This window comes from Hemiscyllium ocellatum, chromosome 2, assembly GCF_020745735.1.
Source record: "Hemiscyllium ocellatum isolate sHemOce1 chromosome 2, sHemOce1.pat.X.cur, whole genome shotgun sequence".
Classification (NCBI taxonomy): domain Eukaryota; kingdom Metazoa; phylum Chordata; class Chondrichthyes; order Orectolobiformes; family Hemiscylliidae; genus Hemiscyllium; species Hemiscyllium ocellatum.
This window is the reverse complement of record NC_083402.1, coordinates 43613294-43639118: the sequence shown is the minus strand read 5'-3', so window position 1 is coordinate 43639118 and position 25825 is coordinate 43613294. Positions and strand designations below refer to the sequence as shown.

At 41.3% G+C, this 25825-nt stretch overlaps 1 protein-coding gene across 1 annotated transcript in view; it reads right to left on the bottom strand.

The window, feature by feature from the left end:
• Nucleotides 1–25825, bottom strand: part of rasgrf2b (Ras protein-specific guanine nucleotide-releasing factor 2b) — a 241943-nt gene that overhangs the window by 164855 nt on the left and 51263 nt on the right. The window contains exon 3 of the mRNA XM_060844008.1: nucleotides 18976–19123. Coding sequence (XP_060699991.1) covers nucleotides 18976–19123 — 148 coding nt within the window. The remainder of the gene's footprint in view (nucleotides 1–18975; nucleotides 19124–25825) is intronic.

Sequence of the window (25825 nt, the reverse complement as noted above, 5' to 3'; positions counted from 1 at the left end):
CACTAGAGTAAAAGTCACCAAATTGTGGTCACTGTCCCCAAAGTGCTCACCTACCTCCAATTCTAACACCTGGCCTGGTTCGTTACCCAATGTATGCGGTTTTTGAGCAAAGTGTAATGTAACTCTGCAAGTACAAATTCACCCCACAAAATATATGTGTGCATGTGGGTCTTTGTCTGTCTGTGTGTGTGCGTCTATCTGGGGTGGGGGTTGTGAGAGAGTGAGTGAGTGAGTGAGTGAGTGTGTGTGTGTGTGTGTGCGCGTGCGCAGAATGTCTTAAGTCTGTGAGGGGGTGCATGTGAGAGTGTGGGAGTGTGAGAGTGCGGGTGTCTGTGTGCGCATTTGTGTGTACCTGTGTCCGTGTGTGAGTGTGTGTGTGTGTATGTAGTGCAATGGTGATCACCTGTAATGTGACATGAACCCAAGGTCCTGGTTGAGGCCCTCCCTATGGGTACCGAACTTAGCTAACAGCCTCTGCTCAGCCATTTTCCTCTGCTGCCTGTCCTGAAGTCCACCTTGGAGGATGGTCACCCGAATGTCCGAGGCTGAATGCTACAACAATGGCTACGACAACGGATGAATGGGCACTGCACAACAATCAACAGACAGGAGGGTTCCCTCCCAGTTGGGGAACACTTCAGTGGTCCAGGACAATGGCCGAGCAGAGGCTGTTAACCAAGCTTGGTACCCATAGGGAGGGCCTCAACCGGGACCTTGGGTTCATGTCACATTACAGGTGATCACCATTGCACTACACACACACACACACACACACACACACTCTCACATATACACGGACACAGGTACACACAGACACGCACACAGACACCCACACTCACACATGCACCCCCTCACAGACTTAAGACACGCTGCACTCACCACACACACACGCACAGACAAAGACCCACATGCACACACATATTTTGTGTGGTGAATTTGTACTTGCAGAGTTACATTGCACTTTGCTCAAAAACTGCATACATTCATGTCGAACTCTGAGCTCAAAAACTGCATGAATTTATGTAAAACTCTGTTATCTCACTTTTTAGATTAGAATCAATCTAATCATCAGGTCATAGACAGAGAACACAGGGGGCTAACACCTTCAACATATTGTCTAGCTATCACCATTGTTAACAGCTAACCCGAGAATGCAACTTTAAAAAAAGGGTTTTGTGATTTACACATAAAGGAAGTGAAACTATCACTATATTCTAACAGATGAAAGGCTTAACAGACAATCAATTTTTCAATGTATAATTTCAGTTACATCACACTGTAAATTTTTGCTATACATTCTGTGTTACGATCGAGCCCTCCACTATCACCTGATGAAGGAGTGACGCTCCGAAAGCTAGTGTGCTTCCAATTAAACCTGTTGGACTATAACCTGGTGTTGTGTGATTTTTTTTAACAGATAACATTCATTGTCATTTCTAACAAGCAATTAATAAGATCAAGGTTGATCTGATTTTGACCTCACCTCTACATTCCTGTGAATACCCAACAATTTTACATCCCCTTACATCCATAGGCAGCATAGTGGCTCAGTGGTTAGCACTGCAGCCTCACAGCGCCAGGATCCCAGGTTTGATTCCAGCCTCGGGTGACTGCCTGTGTAGAGTTTGCACATTCTCCCTATGTCTGTGTGGGTTTCCTCCCACAGTCCAAAAATGTGCAGGTCAGGTGAATTAGCCATGCTAAATTGCCCATAGTATTAGGTGCATGAGTCAGTGGGAAATGGGTCTGGGTGGGTTAATTTTCAGAGGGTCTGTGTGAACTGGTTGGGCTGAAGGGCCTGATTCCACACTGTAGGGAATCTAATCTAATAATCAAGAATCTACGTATCCCTTCATTGGAATATTTAAAGATTATGCATCCCTTACCTTTTGAGGAAGGGAATTCCAATGACTCTCAGCCCTCTGCAAGAAAAAAAGATGTTTCCTCATCCCAGTCTTAAATGAACAAGGTCTTGTTTTTAAAATTATGACCCCCGAGTTCCAGATTCTCCCACAACAGGAACATCCCTTCCACATCCACCTCGTCAAGTTCCCTCAGCATCTTATATGATTCAATTACATCACCTCAGACTCTTTCAAACTGCAGAAGATACAGGCCTAACCTGCCTCACCTTTCCTCATCCAGCAATCTATTCATTCCAGGTATTCTTCCACTCATTATTTCAGCCATTTCTTCAAAATAAAAACAATCCAGTTTGTTAAGAATGAAGTACACTTTAAAAATGAAATTGGCTTTCAATTAAAAATGTTCATGTTCAGTAATGTTATCCTTAATTATAGACTTTAGAAATTAGTATTATTTGATTTAATGGAGCATTTTACATGCCATTAAATCTTATTCTTTCTGCAAATTTCCTGACTACATCTGACTCCAACAAATAGAAGGTGTCACTGCTACTCTTTTTGTAATCATGTACATACAGTGTCTTCCCAAGTGAACACTTTAATCTAATCAAGTTTATTTCCTTAGACTTCCCAGAATGGTGTAGAACAATTTCAAGTTAAGGTCCTAAGCATAAAACTTAAATTGAACTGCAAAATTCATATCATTTTATCTTGATTGTCAAACTCTGCACTGCACTGTTGACCTAAGATGGCACTGGATATCCAGATTGCAATCAGGAGACTAAACAAAGTTCTAATTCTGATGATTCACTGTTTTAATTCACTCTAAATATTCTAACATATTAGCTGTCACTTTTATATTGCAAGCCTTTTTATTGGAGCTAACCTTTCCAGTAGTACTACCATTATCAATATTCTGACCCTGTTATTTGTCCCTGAAGCTGTCAATTTCATCCATTGATCAGCTCAACAAATACAATATTTGAGGTAGATATATTATGTTGACCTATTTAATAAAGGAAACATTATTTCAAAAGAATTTGAAAAGTTCCTATTATTTATATTACAACCAAATCCTGAATGTTGAGAAATATTTAATGTCAGAAAAGTGAGTGTGCATACAAAGCTAGTTTTACAATTTTTGACAAATTCTTTTTATTTTTGTTCGCAGTGGTGAAGCAAGCTGGAAGAACAAAGCCTCACCTTCTGCCTGTGTACCTGACAGCCTTCAGGACTCAACATTGTGTTTAATTATTTCAGAACATCAACATCCCTCTACGTGTTCATAATCCACACCATACCCCATGTCCTACTCCATATGGGTTTCTCCCAGCACAGCCATGCTATTTTCAATTATTAGCCCTTTCTGTTAGGACTCAATCAGCATTTACTTTTCTCCTGGCTCATCATCAGCAACCTCTTTGTCTGCTTCTTTTTTTTCACACTCTCTCGCCTGAGCATGTGCTGCCTGAATTGCTCGGTTTTCCAGCGCCACACTTTTCGACTCTGATCTCCAGCATCTGCAGTCCTCACTTTCTCCTCACTGTCTCCATCTATTTGACTTAAATCCTCAACAACACCACCGCACTGCACCAATGCCCTGCCCACTGCCCCCCCCCCACCCCCCCACTCTTTGACATCAGTATAAATACCACCATTTCCTAGCTGCGCCCATTTCTGACAAAGCAGCATTGGACTCGAAACATTAATATGGTTTTTCTCTCTGCAGATGCTGTCAGACCTATGTTATAACTAATCATGTTCACAATAACAACACATTTGAAGCACAAATTGGTGGAACACAGTCTGGATTTAAATCTGAATAGAAATGAGGGGGAATATTTAACCTGATAACAGCTTTGTTTTATATCTAGAAGTAAACATAAATGTTGAGATTATGGAAAAAATGTTCAATTGTGTTATCACCAAAAGCTAATAAACATGTTGCAGTAATTGTTCAAGGTTTGAGCAGCCTCAATTGATGGTTTATGAGCTGGAGGCTGAACTACAGACATTACAACCCATCAGGAAGGGACAAAGTTACCTTGAGTGTCTGTTCATCATAAAAGTCACATCTCTTATGGTTTGGTCAGAGACAGTAGAGTCTGACAGCAAATAAGGCAGCTAAAGGGCAGGAACATCAGCTTTTGAAATTGTTCAATAGGTTTGAGGCTCTTTGTACTTGTTTGGGTAAGAGTGAGGGTTTCAGGGGAAATGAGCTAACTGACTGCAACCTTTGAAGTTCTGATTCTTAATTTAGTTCCTAGCTCTTCATACTGACTGTGCTGAATCTCTTTCTTTGTCTTGTCAATGTAGAATAAGTCATTCAAGAGTAGGGAGTAGGGATGAATGTGCTCATAGGGAACAATATAGGTAAGGGATTGACATGATTCTCTGCATCAAAGTACACAAGCCTAGAGGGCTATGTCGGTCAACAGTGCCTAGGTTGTCAACATTTGCTCATGACTGGGGAGGAACTTACAATGGGAGGGGGAGGATCCAGTTATCCTAGTCTATTTAGGTCTCAAGTACATAGGTGGGACCAAGAAAGAGATTCAGCATAGTCAGTCTAAGGAGCAAGGCGCTAAATCAAGAAGCAGAACCTCAATAGCCATAATCTCCAGTGTGTTACCTGAGGCATGTACACATGGACATTGGACAAATCAGACTAGTGGGCCAATGTGTGGGTTAAGACTAATGTGGGAGAAGTGGGTTCTGATACCCGGTGCTATGGCACCTATACTAGGGTAAGTGGGATCTATACTTGACGGAACGGTCTCCACTTGAAGCATGCTGGGGCTGGGGTTCTTGCCAACAATGTGACGAAGGAAGTAGAGAGGATTTTAGACTAAAGAGTGGGGGGAGGGACCAATTTTGGAACATGTGATAAATCAAAGACTAAAAGTCAAGGCCAAGGAGAAAGGTATTGATATGCGAAATGATGAACAGACAGTGAGAAGATAAGAGTATAAATTTACGAGTAAACCAACTAATAAGGCTAGAATTTACATAGTCGATTAAGAGATTAAAAATAAAGTCTATACCCGAATGCATGTAGCATTCAAAACAAAACTAATTAACTGACAGCACAAATTAAATAAGTAAGTGCTCTCTGATACCCATTACAGATCCATGATGATCGAATGACATGGATGGAAATATGAATCTTATAAGCTACAGGACATTTACAAAGGACAGAACGCTAAGAAAAGACAAGGAGGTGGTTCTGCTCCCGTGGGTATGCCAATCCTTTGAAAAAAATTGGACCTGTAACGATCAAATAAATTGTTGTTCTCTGCTTTATATGGTCTACTCACAACAACATAGGAAGGTGTATCCATCCAGGTTTGGCTTCAGTGCATTACAGAACTTTGGTAAGAGACAAGCTGGAGCTCTCGGTGCATAGAACATAGAACACAGAAAAATACAGCGCAGTACAGGCCCTTTGGCCCTCGATGTTGCACCGATCCAAGCCCACCTAACCCACACTAGCCCACTATCCTCCATATGTCTATCCAATGCCCGTTTAAATGCCCATAAAGAGGGAGAGTCCACCACTGCTACTGGCCGGGCATTCCATGAACTCACGACTCGCTGAGTAAAGAATCTACCCCTAACATCAGTCCTATACCTACCACCCCTTAATTTAAAGCTATGACCCCTCGTAATAGCTGACTCCATACGTGGTGCAGTTTTGGTGTTCACATTAAAACAGAATATATTTGCATTGCAGGTTATACAGTGAATGGATTAGAGCCTGGAATGAGAATGTTGTCCCTGAGTGGCAGAGTAACTCATCCAGGTTCTTTAGAAGAAGGAGAGGCCAGCTCACTAAAAGGAGAGGCGCATCTCTGGAGAAGGGTCTGATCATTTACAATTGAGATGAACAGAAATTTATTTTCTCAAAGGTTTGTGAATCTTTGGAATTTTCTTGCTGCAAGTTTTATAGATGCTCCATTATTGAATATATTTAACAATGGGATAGAAAGAGTTTTGGTCTGTCGGGCAATTGAGAAGTTGGGAAAATGAAGTTGAGGCAGAGATCAGATATGAAGGTATTGAATAGAGAGCAAGTTCAAGGTCCTGAACTCTCCACTGTTAGTCTAATGTGTTTGCATTCCTGTATTGCTTCAGGACAGGTGGCCAATTGAATGCAAAATTGACTCAAAGGTAGTAGACAGAAGGTGGGAGCAGAAGGTTGTTATTCTTTAAATATGCAATTGTACCCACCCCTATCACTTCCTCTGGCAGCTCATTCCACATAGAGGGTGGTGTGTATATGAAAAAGTTGTCCCTTAAGTCCCTTTTAAATATTTTCCCTCTTATCTTAAATCTATGCCCTCCTGTACCCTTGGAAAGAGACCTTTACTATTCACCTTATCTATGCCCCTCATGATTCTATAAACCTCAATAAGGTCACCTCTCACCCTCTGACACTTCAAGGAAAAAAGTCCCACCCTATCCGGCTCTCCTTATAACTCAAGTCCTCCAGTCCCAGCAATATCCTCAAATTTTTAATGCACCCTTTCTAGTTTAACAACGTTCTTACTATACCTTGTAACCAGAACTGTACTCAGTATTGCAAAAGTGGCCTCTTGTACAGTCTGAACATGATGTCCCAACTCCTATACTCAATGCTCTGATCAATGAGGTCGCCATCCTGTCAACCTGTAATGCCACTTTCAAGTAACTATGTACCTGAACCTCTAGATCTCTACGTTCAACACTGCCCAGGGCCCTGCCATTAACCGTGAAAGTCCTAACCGGTTTTGCCTTACCAAAATGCAACATCTTGCATTTATGTAAATTAAATTCCATCTGCCACTTCTTAGCCCATTGACCTATCTGATCAAGATCTCTTTTTACTCTTAGATAATCTTCTTCACCATCCATTATAGCACCATTTTTGTGTCAAATGCAAACATACTAACTATACCTCCTCTATTCTCATACATATTGTTAATTTAAATGACAAACAACAATGGAACCAGAACCAATCCTTCCGACATACTGCCATGCACATGAATAGGAAAGTTTTAGAGAGACATGTACTAAATGCAAGTAAATGAGACTAGTTAACTTTGCAATACCTGGTCAGCATAGATATGTTGAACCAAAGGGTATACCTTGCTGTATGACTCTATGACTTTATGACCCTCTGAATCTATGTTAGTTAATGATGACATCAACATAATAGAGGTATATGACTTAAGTTTAAGAAACCCAGGATGTGGAAACTGATGGCATTGAGATGAGGAATGATAAAGACAATAAGTAATGTATGGAAATGATCTACTAGCTCCTAACAGTAACCATACCAGAGGGTGGGATATAATTCAAGAAATAATGAGAAATAATGTCAGAAAAACAGCAATAATGATCTGAGACTTTAAATCCTATTGAATGGAAAGTCAGATGAGCAAAGCTTAATTGAGGAGTTCATGGAATGTATTCAGAAGAGTTTTTTTAAGAGCACTCTGGAGCCAACCAGAGACCAAGCCATACTATATCTGAGATAGGATTAAATAATGATCTCATGGTGAAGGCACCTCCATGTAGCAGTAACCGAAATATAATTGAGATTTTCATTCAGTTTGAGCAAGAGAGAAGTTGGTTTGAGACTTTTTCTTACAATTAACAAATCATTGTTATGAGAGTATTAAAAAATCATTGTTACAAGGGTATGAAAACAGACTTGGCGAGAACAAACTGGCAAATAGGGTTAAAGGATAAGTGACACAAATGCAGTGGCACACATCGAAGGAAATATCTTTGAATACACAGATGTATACAATCCAAACAATAAGAAAAAATCTCAAGGAATCCATTGTCAACCAGAAATATTAAAGACTGTATTAAACATAAAGCATATAATTGTGCCAAGACATGTGGCAGATCAGAAAATTGCTGCTTTTTATATTCTGACCAAAGAATCAACAACAATAATAATAAAATTTAGGACAGAGTACAAGACAAAGCTAGTCAGAAATATAAAACATGGTTAGCATTTATGTAAATATTCTTAAAACCCAATCAATGAAGTGAGCATAGGTCCTGTTGAAATGGAGAATTAATCATTTAACACAAGGAAATGGCACTTAATTGAACAGGTATTTTCACATCTGTCTTAACTGTAGAGGGTACGAATAGTCTTCCAGAAGCAGTGATACATCAGGAAATGGAAGGGAGGAACCCTGAAAAGCCACAATCAGCAGAGAAATCACCAGATTCTAAGTAAATTGTTGGAGCTGGGGGCGAACAAGTGGTCAGGTTCGCAAGAATTCCATCCTAGAATCCCAAACAAAGTAGTTTGTGAGTTACCTGATACATTGGTTTTAATTTCCAAAATTCCCTTGAATCAGGAATTGACAATTCTCCTTCATATTGGACAATAACAAATGTGACTCCTTTATTCAAAACGAGAGGGAGACAGTAAGCTGGCCAGTTAGCTTAAGATCTACCGCTGAGAACATGTGAGAAGCTAATATTAAATCTGTTATAGCACATTACTTCGATAAATTCATGGCTAACATGCAGAGTCAACAGTTTTGTGAATGTTTAAACATGATTTCCCTACCTACTGGAGTTTTTTTTCAGGAGGTAACAGGCACTGTACTTAAATTTCCAGAAGGCTTTTGATAAAGTGATATATCAATTGTTATGGCAGGAAAGTAAAAGCTCATGGTGAAGTGGCTATCATATTTACATTGATAAAAGAGTAGCTGGCTAACAGGAAGCAGAGAATAGGTACTAATGGGTCTTTTTCAGTCTGGCAAGTTGTAATGAATGATCTGCCACAGGGATCGACATTGCAACTGCAGCTGTTTACTAGTTATATGAATAACTTAGCAGATGGGATGACAGGCCTCTTGTGGTATAGTGGTAGAGTCCGGGGTTCAAGTCCCATTGCTCCAGGTTTGTACTAACATCTCTGAACAGGTTGATAAAGAAATCTCCAGATAAAAGGTATGTTTCTGGATTAGTGGTACTGGAAGAGCACAGCAGTTCAGGCAGCATCTGAGGAGCAGTAAAATCGACGTTTCAGGAAAAAGCCCTTCATCAGGAATAAAGGTAGAGAGCCTGAAGGGTGGAGAGATAAACTAGAGGAGGGTGGGGGTGGGGAGAAAGTAGCATAGAGTACAATAGGTGAGTGGGAAAGGGGATGAGGGTGATAGGTCAAGGAGGAGGGTGGAGTGGATAGGTGGAAAAGAAGATAGGCAAGTAGGACAAGACATGGGGACAGTGCTGAGCTGGAAGTTTGGAACTAGGGTGAGGTGGGGGAAGGGGGAATGAGGAAACTGTTGAAGTCCACATTGCTGCCCTGGGGTTGAAGTGTTCCGAGGCGGAAGATGAGGCGTTCTTCCTCTAGGCGTCTGGTGGTGAGGGAGCAGTAGTGAAGGAGGCCCAGGACCTCCATGTCCTCGGCAGAGTGGGAGGGGGAGTTGAAATGTTGGACCACAGGGCGATGTGGTTGATTGGTGCGGGTGTCCCAGAGATGTTCCCTAAAGCGCTCTGCTAGGAGGCGTCCAGTCTCCCCAATGTAGAGGAGACCACATCGGGAGCAACGGATACAATAAATGATATTGGTGATGTGCAGGTAAAACTTTGATGAATGTGGAAGGCTCCTTTAGGGCCTTGGACGGAGGTGAGGGGGGAGGTGTTGGCGCAGGTTTTGCAGTTCCTGCGGTGGCAGGAGAAGGTGCCAGGATGGGATGGTGGGTTGTAGGGGGACGTGGACCTGACCAGGTAGTCATGAAGGGAACGGTCTTTGTGGAAGGCGGAAAGGGGTGGGGAGGGAAATATACCCCTGGTGGTGGGGTCTTTTTGGAGAGGCCGTTCCCTCCACGATTACCTGGTCAGATCCACGCTGACGCTCCCTCACCACCAGATGCCTGGAGGAAGAACGCCTCATCTTCTGCCTCGGAACACTTCAACCCCAGGGCATCAATGTGGACTTCAACGGTTTCCTCATTTCCCCTTCCCCCACCTCACCCTAGTTCCAAACTTCCAGCTCAGCACTGTCCCCATGACTTGTCCTACCTGCCTATCTTCTTTTCCACCTATCCACTCCACCCTCCCCCCTGACCTATCACCATCATCCCCTCCCCCACTCACCCATTGTACTCTATGTTACTTCCTCCCCACTCCCACTCTCCTCTGGCTTTTCTCTCCACCCTTCAGGCTCTCTGCCTTTATTCCTGATGAAGGGCTTTTGCCCGAAACTTTGTTTTTACTGCTCCTCGGATGCTGCCTGAACTGCTGTGCTCTTCCAGCACCACTAATCCAGAATCTGGTTTCCAGCATCTGCAGTCATTGTTTTTACCTAAAAAGGTATGTTTGCCAAGTTTGCTAATGACACAAAGATAAGTAGGAAGTAACGAGGCTACAAAAAGAAACAGATAGGTTACATGAATGGGCAAAGGGTTGAAAAATGGATTATAATGTGGAATGGTCCATTTTGGCAGAAACAAGGAAAAGGACGTATATTATCCAAATGCTGAGTGCTGAGATGTAAAGCAGTCAGGGTGGCCTAGTGCATGAATCACATGGAATTAGCATGAGGTACAGCAAGTAATTAGGAAAGCTAAAATTTAGAAATGTTACCATCTATCATGAGAAGAATTGAACACAAAAGTACAAAGGTTATGCTTCAGTCACACAGGACACTGGTGAGACCACAGTATTAGTCACTCTATTGAACAAAGTTCAGAAAAGCTTTACTAATGAGTGGGTTGTCTGATGAGGAAAGGTTGGACAGGCTGAGCGTGTATCCACTGGAGTTTAGAGGAGTAAGAGGCAACTTAACAGGAACATACAGGGGTTGTGGCATAAGACAATAACTAATTTACATCAATATTTATTTCCCCAAGTTCTCTAGCCTCCACTTCTTTCTCCACAATAAATTTGACACAGAATATTTGTTTAGTATCATTCCCATCTCTTGTAGTTTCATGCCTGGATGATCTATTTTATATGTAAGAGGCCCTATTCTCTCTTCATTGCTCTTTTTGCTCTTAAGGTACTTGTAGAATCTCTTGGGTTGTCTTGAACCTTATCTGTCAAAGCTCTCTCTTATGCTGTTTTTGCCTCCTAATTTCCATCTTAAGAATGCCCGTACACCTCTTGTACTCTTCAAGATATTCACTTGATCCCAGTTGTCCATACCTAATATATGGCCAGAGCCACAGTATCTTTATTCATCTATTGTTCCCTTCTCTTACCAGCCTTACCCTGCACTCTAACAGAAATGTAATGCCTTTGAACTCTCATCTCACTTTTGAAAGCCTCTCACTTGCCATTGTCCAACTACTTGCAAACAGTCTACTCCAATTAATTCTTGGAAGTTTCTATCTCATATCATCAAAATTTGCTTTATTCCAATCAAGAACTTTAACTTTTATACAAGGAAGGCCTATCTTTTTCCATAACTATTTTAAAATTAATAAAATTGTGATCACTGGTCCCAAAGCACTCCCCCACTAACACTTCAGTCCCTCGCCCTGCCTTATTTCCCAAGTGAAGGTCAAGATTTGCTCCTCTTCCAGTAGGTACATCTTACAGAGGAACCTCGATTATCCAGCATTCAATTATCTAGATCATACGGTCCCAGTGCTAGGCTAAACAGCATTATCTGGCATTCGATTATCCGATTATCTGAACTAAATACTCCCCGCCTGTGTCATATGGATAATCGAGGTGCCTCTGTACATTAATAAGAAACATTTTCTTGAACACATTTCTCTCCATCCAAGCTCTTAACACTATGGCAGTCCCAGTCTATGCTTAGAAAGTTAAAATTCCTTACTATTGTACCCTGTTATTCTTAACAGGTGGCAGGGTGACTCAGTGGTTAGCACTACTGCCTCACAGCACCAGGGACCCAGGTTTGATTCCAGCCTTGGGGGACTGTCTGTGTGGAGTTTGCACATTCTCCCTGTGGTGCTGCGGTTTCCTACCACAATCCAAAGGTATGCAGGTTAGGTGAACTGGCCATGCTAAATTGCCCATAATTTTCAGGGATGTGTTAGTTAGGGGTAAATGTAGAGAAATGGGTTTGGGTGGGATACTCTTCAGAAGGTTGGTGTGGACTTGCTGGGCCAAAGGGCTTGTTTCCACACTATAGGGATCCTATGATCTACGTACACCTGAGATCTCTACACATATTTGTTCCTCAATTTCCCTCTGACTATTGGGGGCCCTCTAGTACAATTTCATAAAAGTGATCATCTCCTTCTTATTTCTGAGTTCCACCCAGATAGGATATATCTGAGGGATCATCCAGTGAAGCTAAGTACAGCAGTAATGTTTTCCTTAATCAAAAAGACCACTTCCCCACTTCTCTTGCCTCCCTTTCTATCCTTCCTATAGAGCCTAAACAATAGAACATTGAGCTGCCAATTCTGACCCTCCTTCAGCCATGATTCTGTAATAGCTATGATGCCCCAATCCTATGTTCCCAGACCTGTCCTGAGTTCATCTGCTTAAACTATAAGACTCTTGCATTGAAATAAACATACTTTAATTCATCAGAGTAATCTCACACTCTGACTTTTGAAATTAGCTTGCTGTTTTTAATTCAGAGTTGAAAGTGTGTTGTTGGAAAAGCACAGTAGGTCAGGCAGCATCTGAGGAACAGGAAAATCAACATTTTGGGCAAAATCTCTTCATCAGGAAGGAGGCTGGAAGCCTCGGGGATGGAAAGATAAATGGATGGGGAGGTGGGGCTAGGGGGGAGGTAGCTCAGAGTGCAATAGGTGGATGGAGGTGGGGGTAAAGCAGATAGGTTGGAGGGGAGGGTGGAGCGAATGGGTGGGAAGGAAGATTGACAGGTGGGACAGGTCCAGAGGACAGTGTTGAGTTGAAAGGTTGGAACTGGGATAAGGTAGGGGTAGGAGAAATGGGGAAACTGATGAAGTCCACATTGATGCCCTGTGGTTGAAGGGTCCCAAGTCAGAAGATAAGGCATTTTTCCTCCAGGCATCGGGTGGTGAGGGAGTGGCGGTGGAGGAGGCCCATGATCTGCATGTCCTCAGCAGAGTAGGACGGGGGAGTTGAATTGTTCGGCCACAGGGTGGTGGGGTTGATTGGTGCAGGTGTCTAGGAGATGTTCTCTAAATAAAGGCACGATGTGCAGGTGCTCCAGTCTCTGTAATGTAAAGGAGACCGCATCGGGAGCAACGGATACAATAAATGACATGTGTGGAAGAGCAGGTGAAACTTTGATGAATGTGGAAGGATCCTTTCGGGGCCTTGGATGGAGGTGAGGGGGGAGGAGTGGGCACAGGTTTTGCAATTCTTGTGGTGGCAGAGGAAGGTGCCAGGAGAGGAGGGTGGCTCGTTAATGGACGTGGATCTGACCAGGTAGTTGTGGAGTGAACGGTCTTTGCGGAAAGCAGATAGGGGTGGGGAGGGAAATGGGTTTGTGGGTTTTTTAAATTCAGCCAAATCCTCATCTAGCTTTCTGTTCTTATTACTACTGGGGATCTCTCCATCCCCTTCTCCCCACTAGTTAAAGGTTCTCAAATAGTTGGTTCCCTTCCAGTTCAGGTGAAACCTATCTTCTTTGAATCTTTTCTGCCCCAGGAGAGATTCCAAGGATCCAAAGTCTGAATCCATGTCCATCTCCTCAGCCATTGATTTATCTGCCCCATCTTCTTCCTCCTAATCTCACTAGCCCCTGGCACCAGGAGTAATCCAGAGATTACTACCTTTGAGGTTTTTTTTTTTATAAACATTGTACCTAACTTTCTATGTTCACTCTTTGAAGGTGAGAGAAATAGAGGCTAGGGAACCCAGGGCGATAAATATTCATGTCTTGAGAATCATCCATATTACAGAAGAGGAAGTGCTGGAGGTCTTTTAAAAAACATAAAGGTCGGTCAATCTCCAAGACCTGATCAAATATATCACAGGATGCTGTGGGAAGTTAGGAAAGATATTGCATGGCCCCTAACAAAGATATTTGTATCATCTACAATCACAGTGAGGTGGCAAAAGACTGGAGGGTGGCTAATGTTATGCTTTTATTTACTGATATAAATTGATAGCTAAGTTCCATACCCATGAAAACAACCTCATCCGTGACCTTGGGTTCATGTCGTATTACATGTGACTCCACCACACTGTCCCGTATCTGTAAAATCTTCTTTACTGTCCCATTTTCATACCAGCACCTTGATAAATTGTTATGATCTATCTACCTTAGTTTGTACACTTTTGGATTACTTATTACTTTGGTTAGGCCCTCAACATGCGATTCATATAACTATCATGTTATTCCAGTCAAATAAAAACTGAAAGATTTGTGGATACTGTAAATTAGGAGCAGGGGCAGTCCGGGGTTGCTGGGGATGGGCAGCAGGTCTGGCAGCATCTGAGAGGTAATGTTTAGGATCCGGTGACCCTTTCTCGGGTTTTTCTTCACAGATGCTGCAGTACCTGCTGAGCTTTTCCAGAAACTCCTGGTTTTGTTCCACGTTATTCCAGTCAATTGGTTTGTCTCCAGCACCATCTTATTTTCCATTTTTTGTAATTATCTCTCTGCCTCATTTGATGCTGGAGATCAGAGTCGAAAAGTGTGGCGCTGGAACAGCACAGCAGATCAGGCAGCGTCCAAGGAGCAGGAGAGTCAACGTTTCAGGCATAAGCCCTTCATCCTGAACTGCTTTTCCAGCGCCACACTTTTTGATACTTTACTCACACCGTCTAATCCTCTTGGTCACCTCCAGAGGCTTATTATTTGAAACCCCACCCACACCATTTGAATGATCTTTTCATCTCTCTACCTACAAATTCTGTGTTCTGTGTGCCTCCCTGACACTTCTCCTGATGAAGGGGATATGTTCCCAAAGGTTGTGATTTCAAATAAACCTGTTTGACTATAACCTGGTGTCATGTGATTTCTGACTTTGCCCACCCCAGTCCAACACCAGCACCTGCACATCGTGCCTTTATTTAAGAAAGGCTGCAAGGAGAAACCTGGCAACTATACCCCTATGAGTCTGACATCAGTGATGGATAAGTTGTTGTTGGATGGGTTTCGGAGATAGGAGGCAAAGACTGATTGGGGTAGTCAGCATGGCTTTGTGCGTGGAAGTTGTATCTCACAAACTTGATTGACTTGTTTTGAGGATGTAACCAAAACAATTGATGAGGGCAGAGCAACAGACATAGTCTTACGTGGACTTCAGTAAAGTCTTTGACAAGATTCTGCATGTAGATTAGTAAAGTTCGATCACATGGGATTTATGGAGAGCTTGCTAATTGGAAACAAAATTGGCATGACAGTAGGATTCAGAGGGTGGTAGTGGAGGTTTGTTTTCAGACTCGAAGCCTGTGACCTGTGACATTCTGCAGGGATTGGTGCTGGATCCACTTTTGTTTGTGATTTATATGAACAATTTGGATGAGAATGTAGGAGGCATGATTAATAAGTTTGTGAATTACATCAGAATTGCTGGTATAGTAGATAAGGAAGAAGGTTATTTAAGATTACAAAGGGATCTTGATCAATTGGGCCAATGGACTGAGGAGTGACAGATGGAGTTTAATTTGGATAAATGCAAGGTATTATATTTTGGTAAAACAAACAAACGCAAGACTTGTACAGTTAATGGTAGGGCCCTACATAGAGATGTGCAACAGAGAGACCTAGGGGTTCAGGTACATAGATCTTTGCAAGTGGCATCGCAGGTAGTCAGCGTAATTAAGAATGCAACTTGCGTGCTTGCCTTCATTGCTCAGACACCTGAATACAGGAGTTGGGACATCATGGTGAGGTTGTACAGGACATTGGTGAGGCCATGTTTGGAGTACTATGGACAGCTCTGATCGCCCTGTTATTGGAAGGAGATTATTAAATTGGAGTGGGTTCAGAAAAGAATAACCAGGATGTTTCATGACTGAAGGACTTAAGTTACAAATATAGACTGGAGAGGCTGAGACTTTCTTCATTGGAGCATAGGAGATTGAGGAGTGACCTTATAGAGGTTTATAAATCATGAGGGGCATAGATAAGGTGAATAGCAAAGGTCTTTTCCCTATGGTTAGGGGCATGTTTTTAAGATGATTTGAAAGGGACTTTTGAGGGGCAACTATTTCACATCCATAATGGTTCATGTTTGGAATGAACTGCCAGAGGATGTAGTGGATGCAAGGTACTGTGTCAACATTTAAAAGACTTTTGTACATGAATAGGAAAGGTTTAGTAGGATATGGACCAAATGCAGGCAAGTAGGATTAGTTTATGTTAGGAAACTTGGTCGGTTTGGATGAGCTGGACTGAAGAGTCTGTTACCATGCTGTATGACACTACAACTCTATAATTCTTGCACAGGCTCAGGAATCTTAGGGATTCTCTCACTGAAAAATGTGGTATAAGTAGAGTTGAAATATTGTTAAGGCAGACGTAGATAGATTGTTGTTAAACAAGCCAGTGAAAGGTTATCGGGGATTAGCAAGAATGAGAATTTGAGGCGATCACCAGGTCAGCCATGATTGTATTGAATGGGAGAGAAGCTTCAAGGTGCTGAATGGTCTACTTTATCAGATTGTTTTCAAGCAAAAACATGAACGAGTGTGACAATACTGTGTAATATTGCCAAAATAATTCAATCTGCGCACAAAAAATATTTAGAAAATTAAATGTACTTGCGAGCCAAGTACATCAAACATGTTGTACAGTGATAATGCAATTTATGGAAGAATCAAAGAAACACTACAATATATCACGTAGAATAAGAAAGATCTCAAAATATATGATATAGCTCGAGTAAAAACACCAATTTAAAAAAAGACCAGTAGGATAAATACACTGGAATAAACTAGAGAGAAGATCGAAATGGATGGTGTATCCTGGAAAAAATAGCTAAGTTTTGTTTTAGAACAAGTGATAACAGAGATTGATAGATGCAATGCTAAAGTCATAACAAGGATAGCAATAGCCAGAAGTAATTTTGTGAAGGTGAATAATGTGTACACAACTAAAAAACTCAAGCTTGTAACAAAAAAAATAACATGCTCCACTTTATCTACTTTCCTGTACAACTCAGAAACCTGGACAATTGATAAAGATCTGTGAAATAATAGGGAGGTCTTTGAATTGGTGATGCTAATAAACATGCTTCGCATCCCACATACAGACCATAAGACAAATTAAATGATGAAGTCCTTGAAATAGCAAAAGCAAAAAGAACTCGTTAAAGTGGCTTTCAGAAAATAAAATGTCAGCATTTTGGCCATTTGGTCAGAACATCTGGACATTAGATTAGATTACTTACAGTGTGGAAACAGGCCCTTCGGCCCAACAAGTCCACACCGACCCGCAACCCACCCATACATATACCCCTTACCTAACACTACGGGCAATTTAGCATGGCCAATTCACCTGACCCGCACATCTTTGGACTGTGGGAGGAAACCGGAGCACGCGGAGGAAACCCACGCAGACACAGGGAGAACGTGCAAACTCCACACAGTCAGTCACCTGAGGCAGGAATTGAACCCAGGTCCCTGGCACTGTGAGGCAGCAGTGCTAACCACTGTGCCACCGTGCCGGCAAAGAGCAGTGGAAAGAGGGATTGACATGGGTCCAGTGGATGATGGATATCACAAAGCATTTGAGTGACAGTGGATGCGTGAAGATGACACAAGACAGATGTGCATGACGAATCATACTGGCAGATGGCCTGATAGGAGCAGCAATCAGCAATAACAAGTGAAGAGCAGAAATTTTCATTTACATCCTTTAATGGTGAAGGGTCTAATTTAACATATGAACCAATTTTCCTTATACTTTTTTCCCCTCTCCCTACTGCTAACTGGTCTTCAGTCTTCAAAAATTCATCAGATACAATAAATATGTTAAATACATTAAAAAAAATCAGACTTTATTTGCAAGGCAAAAAGACATAGTCATGTGATCATTTTTTCACCCTTACATCATCTTATATCTCTTTGTTTTTGTTAACCAAAGGTAATATGGCAAAAGGGGGGTTGGGTCGCAGATCAACTTTTTCTCATTGATTGGTGAAACAGACTCAAAGGGTTAAATACCTTCATCTTGCCTTTTGTTCCAGTCGCAACATAAGGCACGTGAGACTGGGTCCCCACATATCCCCTCCCCTTCCCCTATGACCTGCAGTGGCCTGAAGGCTGTTGGATCATTAATTGGTTTAAAGCAGGATATTTACCTTCACTGGGGAAGGAACTTCCACTTCTGAGAATTGCCAGCCAAATAAATGGCTCTCCGTTTCCAGGTGTGCCTGCATTCTTTGGAGTGTATTCAGTCTTTCAGCAGGAGGGGACATGGATCCAGAGTTAAAGTTCAGTTCAGGATGGGGTTGGTTTCAGGCAGGATCCAGCAAGTGAGGCAAGGGAACTGGGCTCGCCAAAGTTGACCAAGCAAGGGCAAATGAAATGTTGCCTCAATTAACTGCATTCCTCCTGTTTAGAAGACAGCCAACCCTTGTCCAACATCAACTCACATAGTGGATACTGGACATTTGGCTTGGGCCATCATCAATTAAATCCAAGTAGTGATGGGATAAGATTTTTAGTGGTCATTAGTTGGTCATGTGAGGTCCTCAATTAGCCCAAGTGTAGGCCAGTCCCTGGTGCGTTCCCTCCCCCATTGATGGTAACATCATGGCAAGAGCAGGTAGGCAGGGCATGGCTTGATTTGACATCCATGCTACTTATTGGGGTCCCTATAGTAAATCCCCCACCTGGAGTTTGTAAAATACATCCCCCGATTTCTTTCTGTTTGTCTTGAGTGATTTTGATTCCAAGCCTTCAGTAACATAACAGCAATTCAACCTGCACTTTGAACTTCATGGATGTCCAAACTTCTATTTTCTAAATCAAATACAAAACCGAGTGAATCAAGTTCTTAACCCTGAAGTTAATAGAAATATATAGTTTAACTCACACCAGCATCATTAATCATTCATCTGAATGGATTTATATTATCATTAATGCTGAAGATCAATGTGTACTACATTCACTACAGCTGTAGGGAAGGCATTCAGAACAAAGCAAAATGTAAGGACAAAAGCACTGGTGGGTGAAAAATAAATCATAGCTGGTTTATCTGATTATTTGGGTAACACACCTCAGCTTTCAATCTCTCAATCTCGGTGTCTTGATCTTCAAGTTGTTGCCGCAGTTGATGTGCTGCAATTTTCTCCGTTTCTACTATCTGAACCAGATGAATATACTTCTGCATCAGCACCTCACGCTCAATTAGAAGATCGCAGTAGCTAGGAGAAAAATAACATCAATTAATGCAAAGCACTGTCACAAATTTGAATGTTAATCACTAGAGAAGATTCCCACTTCCATCCTTATGCCAGATGGAAGTTATTGATGAAACGACTGAAGATGGCTGAGCCAAGGACACAACATAATGAACTGATGGCTTTTGTGGTGCAATGGTAGTGACCCTACTTTTGAGCTAGGAGGCCCTGGGTTCAAGTCCCACCTGCTCCAGAAGTGTTATAACATTGTCGCATTGATAAAAATAAATACCATGACAAACTCCTAATTAGCTGAGGTATTTGGCCTCTAATAATCATAACTATCTTGCTTTGTGATCATTATGACTTCAACCAGTACAGAACCACCCTGCAATATCCCATGGATTTTAATTTTATTCAGATTCCCAAATGCAACACTCATTCAAATATTATTTTCTTGTCAAGGCCAGGACTCAGTTTTTTGGTCCATATTTGGAGAGAGAGTGTAATGAGATCTGGAGCCAAGCGGTCTAGATGGAACAGAAACTGATCAGCACGCAGGCAATTACTGTGCCAGTGCCAATTGAGACCTTCCATCACTATCAGGGATAAACTAATGAGCTGGTTTGAGTTGTCCTGATTTTTCCGGAACAGGACATACCAGGTTACTTTTCCATATTGGTACATTGTAGCTACACTGTAACAGCTCAGCTAAAGAAACAAATATTTATAAATCATAAGTCTTCAAACTAGATAATGTCAGGACCTGTGGACTTTGCAGCATCTGGCACTTTCAGGTATTTCACGGTAACACATGAAGTGCATCAAGTTGGCTGATGACTGCCATCTCTTCGCTGGGCTCCTCAGGTAAATAGTTGTGAATGTTTCAGCCTTGCTTTTTGCATTGACATACTGGGCTCTGCCAACATTGAGGATGGAGAGTTTTGTGGACTCGCCTGCAGTTAGCGGTTTAATAATCCAGTATCATTCACAACTGGATACGACAAGGCTGCAGAAGTTAATCTAATCTACGGTATCACCGCTCTCTGTCTTTAATTCCCTGGTATAGGATAGCAGACTTTTGCAGCTTTTTTTCAAATTTACTTTTCACAATTTGATTCAGTAATCTGAAATAATCTCTGCTGACTACAGATTACATAAATCTATCTGATACTAACACTGGATTTATTGAATGAACATTATAGCAGACACAATCCAATTTTCTCATTTCAGTTTACTAGTTATACTAATTTTTCATGATATTTTAGAAAATGCTTTAATCTATGCTGATGGTGGAGACATGCTAGAAAGTTTGCACAGACAAAAACTCGGCAGGTTTATTTAAATCAATAAGTGTTGCGCTGGAAAAGCTCAGCAGGTCATACAGCATCAGACAACCAGGAGTCAACTTCTCCAGCTTCCAGCACCACACTTTTCGACTCTGATCTCCAGCATCTGCAGCCCTCACCTTCTCCAGGTTTATTTAAATACAATTTGAACAAAGAACAAAGGACAATGCACCACAGGAATAGGCCCTTTGGTCCTCCAAGCCTCCATCAACACATTTTGCCCTTCCATATTAAAACTGTCTTCACTTACAGGATCCATATCTCTCTATTCCCTTCCTATTCATGTATTTGTCCAGGTGCTTTTCAAATGGTGCTATTGTGTTTTCTTCCATCACCACCTCTGGCAATGTGTTCCAGTGTGTGAAAAACCTGCCTTGCACATCTCTTTCAAAAGATCCCCCACACAACTTGTATCCCCTTGTGATTGACCCCTCCATCTGCCATTTTTCGACTCATACCTCCAACTGATCTTTATCCTGCTGTATCCTCTGACAATCCCCCTCACTATCTACAACTTCATCAATCTTTGTATCATCTGCAAACTTAATAGTTAGACCAGCTATGTTTTCTTCCAAATCATTTATGTAGATCATGAACAGGAGAAGTCACCGTACAGATCCCTGCGGAACACCACTAGTCACAGCCCTCCATTCCGAAAAGTATCTTTCCATCATTACCCTCTGTCTCCTATGTCCTGTCTCTCAATCAGTTCTGTATCCATCATGCCAGCTCACCACTGATACCAACCTCTGTATGAAAACCTTATTACTTAGCTCATGGATTAACGTTTCCCCTGACAGTATCTGAAGCTCACTATAGATCTCAGCTATAGGTTTTTACTGTAGCAAAACAGACAATCCTGAGATCCATTCTATTGTTTTAAAACATGAAATGCATTCAATTAGTAATACCTCCCCTACCCTGTACACACAAACAGATACCACTCAAACTGAAAATATTCATGTTTTTCTTCTAATCAATTGCTAATTATGATTAACTCTGTGCAATATTAGTTCGAGGTAATGGAAATATTGCCCTTTTATTTTTTAGTATGTGTGATACAATAAAAGAAATAAACTTTATTTATTTCCTGCTTTAGCATGGAATCAGGGTGACCTCAAACCTCAATGAATTATTTTTGACGTGTAGTCATTGTTGTTACACAATTGCAACTATTAGGTTTTACACATCAAAATTCCACAATTGACAAATAATCTGATCATTAGCTAGATTTGATTATCTAATTTTGGTATTGTTGGTTGATACACATGATATCTTTATAAAATCTTAAGACATTTTTTTAAAAAATTACAGAAGTAGAGACATTCTTGTGGTACAGTGGGTAGCTTCCACACCTCTGAGCCAGGAGCTCCTGGTTCAAATATTCCTCAGCCATCAAATAAGATAGCCAAACCAAGTGTTAATCTGTAAATCCTTCCAAAACGTCATGGCAGGGAGTAAGAGTGGGAGCAATCTTGGTCAGCATGTGTTGGATTGAAAATTGTAACCTGCATCTTCGCTATTCATAGCTTCAGGATACACCAGACATGCAAAGTGTATGTTGCCATAGCAACTGGGACTCTGGGGAAATGGTTGGCTAGATAGCTGGTCTGGATCAGATTGGTGACAACAGAACAGGGTTCAAACCCATTTCTAGCTGGGGTGGTTTCAGGACCTGCCCCTTTGCTCTACCCTGGGTGGAACCCACTGGACTGGGGATCTGTACTTGGGTTGAGAAATCAAGAAGAATAAAAATAGCTTGTTCCTTCTCACTCTTAGAGGAAAGCTTCCAAGGCAGCTTGCTGGATGACAAACACAGGATAGCGTAAGCCTGCTATGTTGTATGAGCAATCCATTTTCCTGCTCATCATGTTACAGGAACTCTCTGTGTCATTGCTCACTATAAGGTAGCCTTTGTTGGCAGTATCCTTCTCCAGTGCTAAGTTAGTTTTCCTGAAGCGCACTAGACTATGTTGTGGGACAACAAGAAAAGGCTCTTGTCTTAAAGAAAATGAGGTTTGTTTTATGATAACAATTGGGTAAAGTTATACTAATATGTTAGACATAGTTTCTGGAACAATGAAGATGATCCAGGTGATGAATCTCATTTCTTCGAGATCCTAATCTCCCCACATATCCATGTGATATTATCAGAGGGGGGGGGGGTCATGTTTAAGGCACCCCTCAGTATTAACCCTGTCAGACCTTTCATCACTTTCAGAAAATTTCCTCCACATGTTTTTAAATCAACATTAAGCATATTTAAGCATTCATACATATTGTTAATTTTACAACCACTCAATCTCCCTCAAACCCCCAACCCAGATTTCATGACCACAAATTCAGGTGGTCTGGAAGTTCTCCCAAAATGCATTGCCTGAGTACCATTACTTTGATTCTATTCATCACAATGCAAGGTCTGCAAGGCCCTTTGAACTGGAACACCTCCTTTGTGGAGGATTTTTGAAAGACACACTTTCATTTTGCACATCCTGGATTTCTGAACCAAGCAATTTTTTCTTGACCATATCCTGAATCTTTGGACATTGATCATCCATTCTCAGTGGTGGCTTCCGTGGAGTTGTAGGCACCATGTTTTCTATCTGTGTCAGCAGAGTTTTATTCCCAATCTGCTGGTAAATCCATGTTGAAGCATGAAGACATTTTATTTCAACCTGTTGAGTAGGTTGGACACTTTCATTTGCTCTCAGTGGTTGTGTTACTGGTGAAAATAATATGCACACTTCCTCAGTCATACTATTTGAGGACTATTTCTCACTTGCGATGATCTCTCTTAGGATGCTTTCTGGAAAGACAAGGAAACGAAATTCTCTGTTTGTACTTGTCTCTTCTGAATCACCTTAGCATCTGACATCAAACTTAAATCTGTCATTACTAATTTTTCACTAAAGCTCAGCTGCATTCTGAATTACGTCAGTTAAAGATTTGCCAGTACGCTCAAGAATTCACATCATTGATGTAAAAACCTGCAGAATCTATCACGAGCAGAAAAGGGCTCATTGCGTGATTTTACAGATAGGCAGCTAGCAAACAGAATTGTTTAGCTGGTGATCACATCCACCCCCCTGGATATTTTTCAAAAAAAGATTTGCTAGACTTACAGCATTGAAGAGCTGGTGAAGAATGGAAGTAAGTATAAAGCAACTCTCACCAGTTGAAGTTGGCATGGTTGAACACTCAAATTTATCAAGACATGGAAAAGAATTGGCCTTCTGACTGTACCAAGGAACCATCCAGCTTTCAATCAATTTTCATCTGGCACAAAAGACTATTGATGGAGGCAGTGCTCATAAACAATTGCTGATGCAGTTACAAAGTGCACCAACCCAAGCAGACTCAGCTCCAGGAGTATCTTCATTGAAGACCATCTGATAGCCCATCAGAGGCTTATATGTAAAATGGTCAAAATCCAGAACCTGATGATGTCCACAACAAGACATAAAATGTCAAACATATATTTCCACTCGTAGGTGAAACTAGAACCAAGGGGTATAGCCTTAAAATTAGGGGGCAGGAGATTTAGGACTGAACAGAGGAGGAACTTCTTCTCCCAAAGGGTTGTGAACCTGTGGCATTCCCTGTGCAGTGAAACAGTTCAGGCTACCTCATTGAATGTTTTTAAGGCAAAGATAGACTTTTGAACAGTAAAGGAATTGAGGGTTATGGTGAGTAGGTGGGTAAGCAGAGCAGAGTCCATGAAAAAGATCAGCCATGATCCTACTGAATGGCAGAACAGCTCTGGGGCCAGATGGCCTGGTCCTGTTCTGACTTATGTTATGTTATGTTCACACTGCCAATCTTAGAAAATATCACGCTGTCCAAACTGTTCCCAAAAATCAAAATATCTGTCCTCTGAAAACTGGTGACAATTTATTATTGGTCAAGATTGACTCAAGGACGAGTGCAAATATACTACCCATTTCTTCAAAAGTACCCACAGAAATAGGAAGTTATTTCAACATTAAACTTTCAGCAAATGACAATTCAACAGTTTCATGTGTAGAATCAACTGAGCTGGGGTACATTTACAATCAAGCAATGTAAATATTGTAGATGTTCTACATCAGACCAGCAATTGCAGATATACCAGCATGCCATGACCTCATTTTGGTCACAAATCGTGCATGAGTTTATTTAAAACAGTAAACCACACCATCATGAAGCAAATATTACAGCAAACCTACTGATTTCTATGTCGCTTGCGAACCGACAGTAGGCTCAAGTCAGGCAGTATAATAACACTGTATGGCACTTGGAGTCCTGAATTCATTTAAAGAAAAGTAAAGGTACACACATAATAGAGGGAAGTTTTATCTACTTTACATGCTTCCAAAAGATGCTTATATCCATCTGAGGTACTGGACAGTCATTTTATCACAACTGTTTTTTTTCTGTAGCTCAGCTCATTTGGCAAAAACATTGGGAACAGTTTGCCTATAAATAGGTGTTTAGAGGGTTTGTTAAGCGAATTCCTAAGCCTGATTGCTGTGAAGATCTGGTGATTGAAAATGGAGGCACATTGTCTACCATTCTTTGACTGGATAACCAGTGTATTCCATGCCTTACACCCACCAGGAGTGGCATCAGTTTTATCTCCCACCCTTTGCATGCGTTTTGTAGCAGAGAGAATAATTACCGTTGATTTCCTTTTTGTTTGATGTAATTGAGAACAAAATTCATATGGGCATATTGTGTGGACAGCTGCAACCAAAATTCTTCTTTCTCTGATACCCAAGTATAACTGAATGTTCAGTACATTAGATTTCCACCATCTGATCAGCTCTTTTCACGCCATTCATTTTCCTGTTGTGATCAAACTCACTTTGGTATGTGCATTATTCATTACAACCATCACTGCTGACTCCTTGTTGAGATTGGAGATTTAACCAATGTAAAAAAAAGAACAATGACTCATTCTAATGGAGGAAGGAGTTCTTGTTCTTTCCAAACCATCTAATCAGGAAATTGGTCAGCAAGGGGTGAAATAGCAGGCTAATGTTTCAAGAGAAAGCTTTAATTTTATAAATCTTCAAAGGCATTTCCCTGCATTTTCAGTCTTTAATTTTGCTTTAATTTACATTAAGATTGACATTGAGCTCTGTTGTACTGAATGGTCTCATTTCAATGTTATTTGTGCTATCAGCGCACAAAGGATTTGTTGTTCACACAACACAAGTGATGTGTTCCACTGACTCCCAGTTTAAAATGTCAGTATCAAGATGTCCAAAGAAGATCTGGAAGGAAAATTGGCAACTTGATTAATCACTCTCACATTTTCACTTTTTTACTCCTAACAATTCTGCAATATTTACATTTGATACTGTGCTTCATGTGTTACCAAGTCAAGGAGAATTGA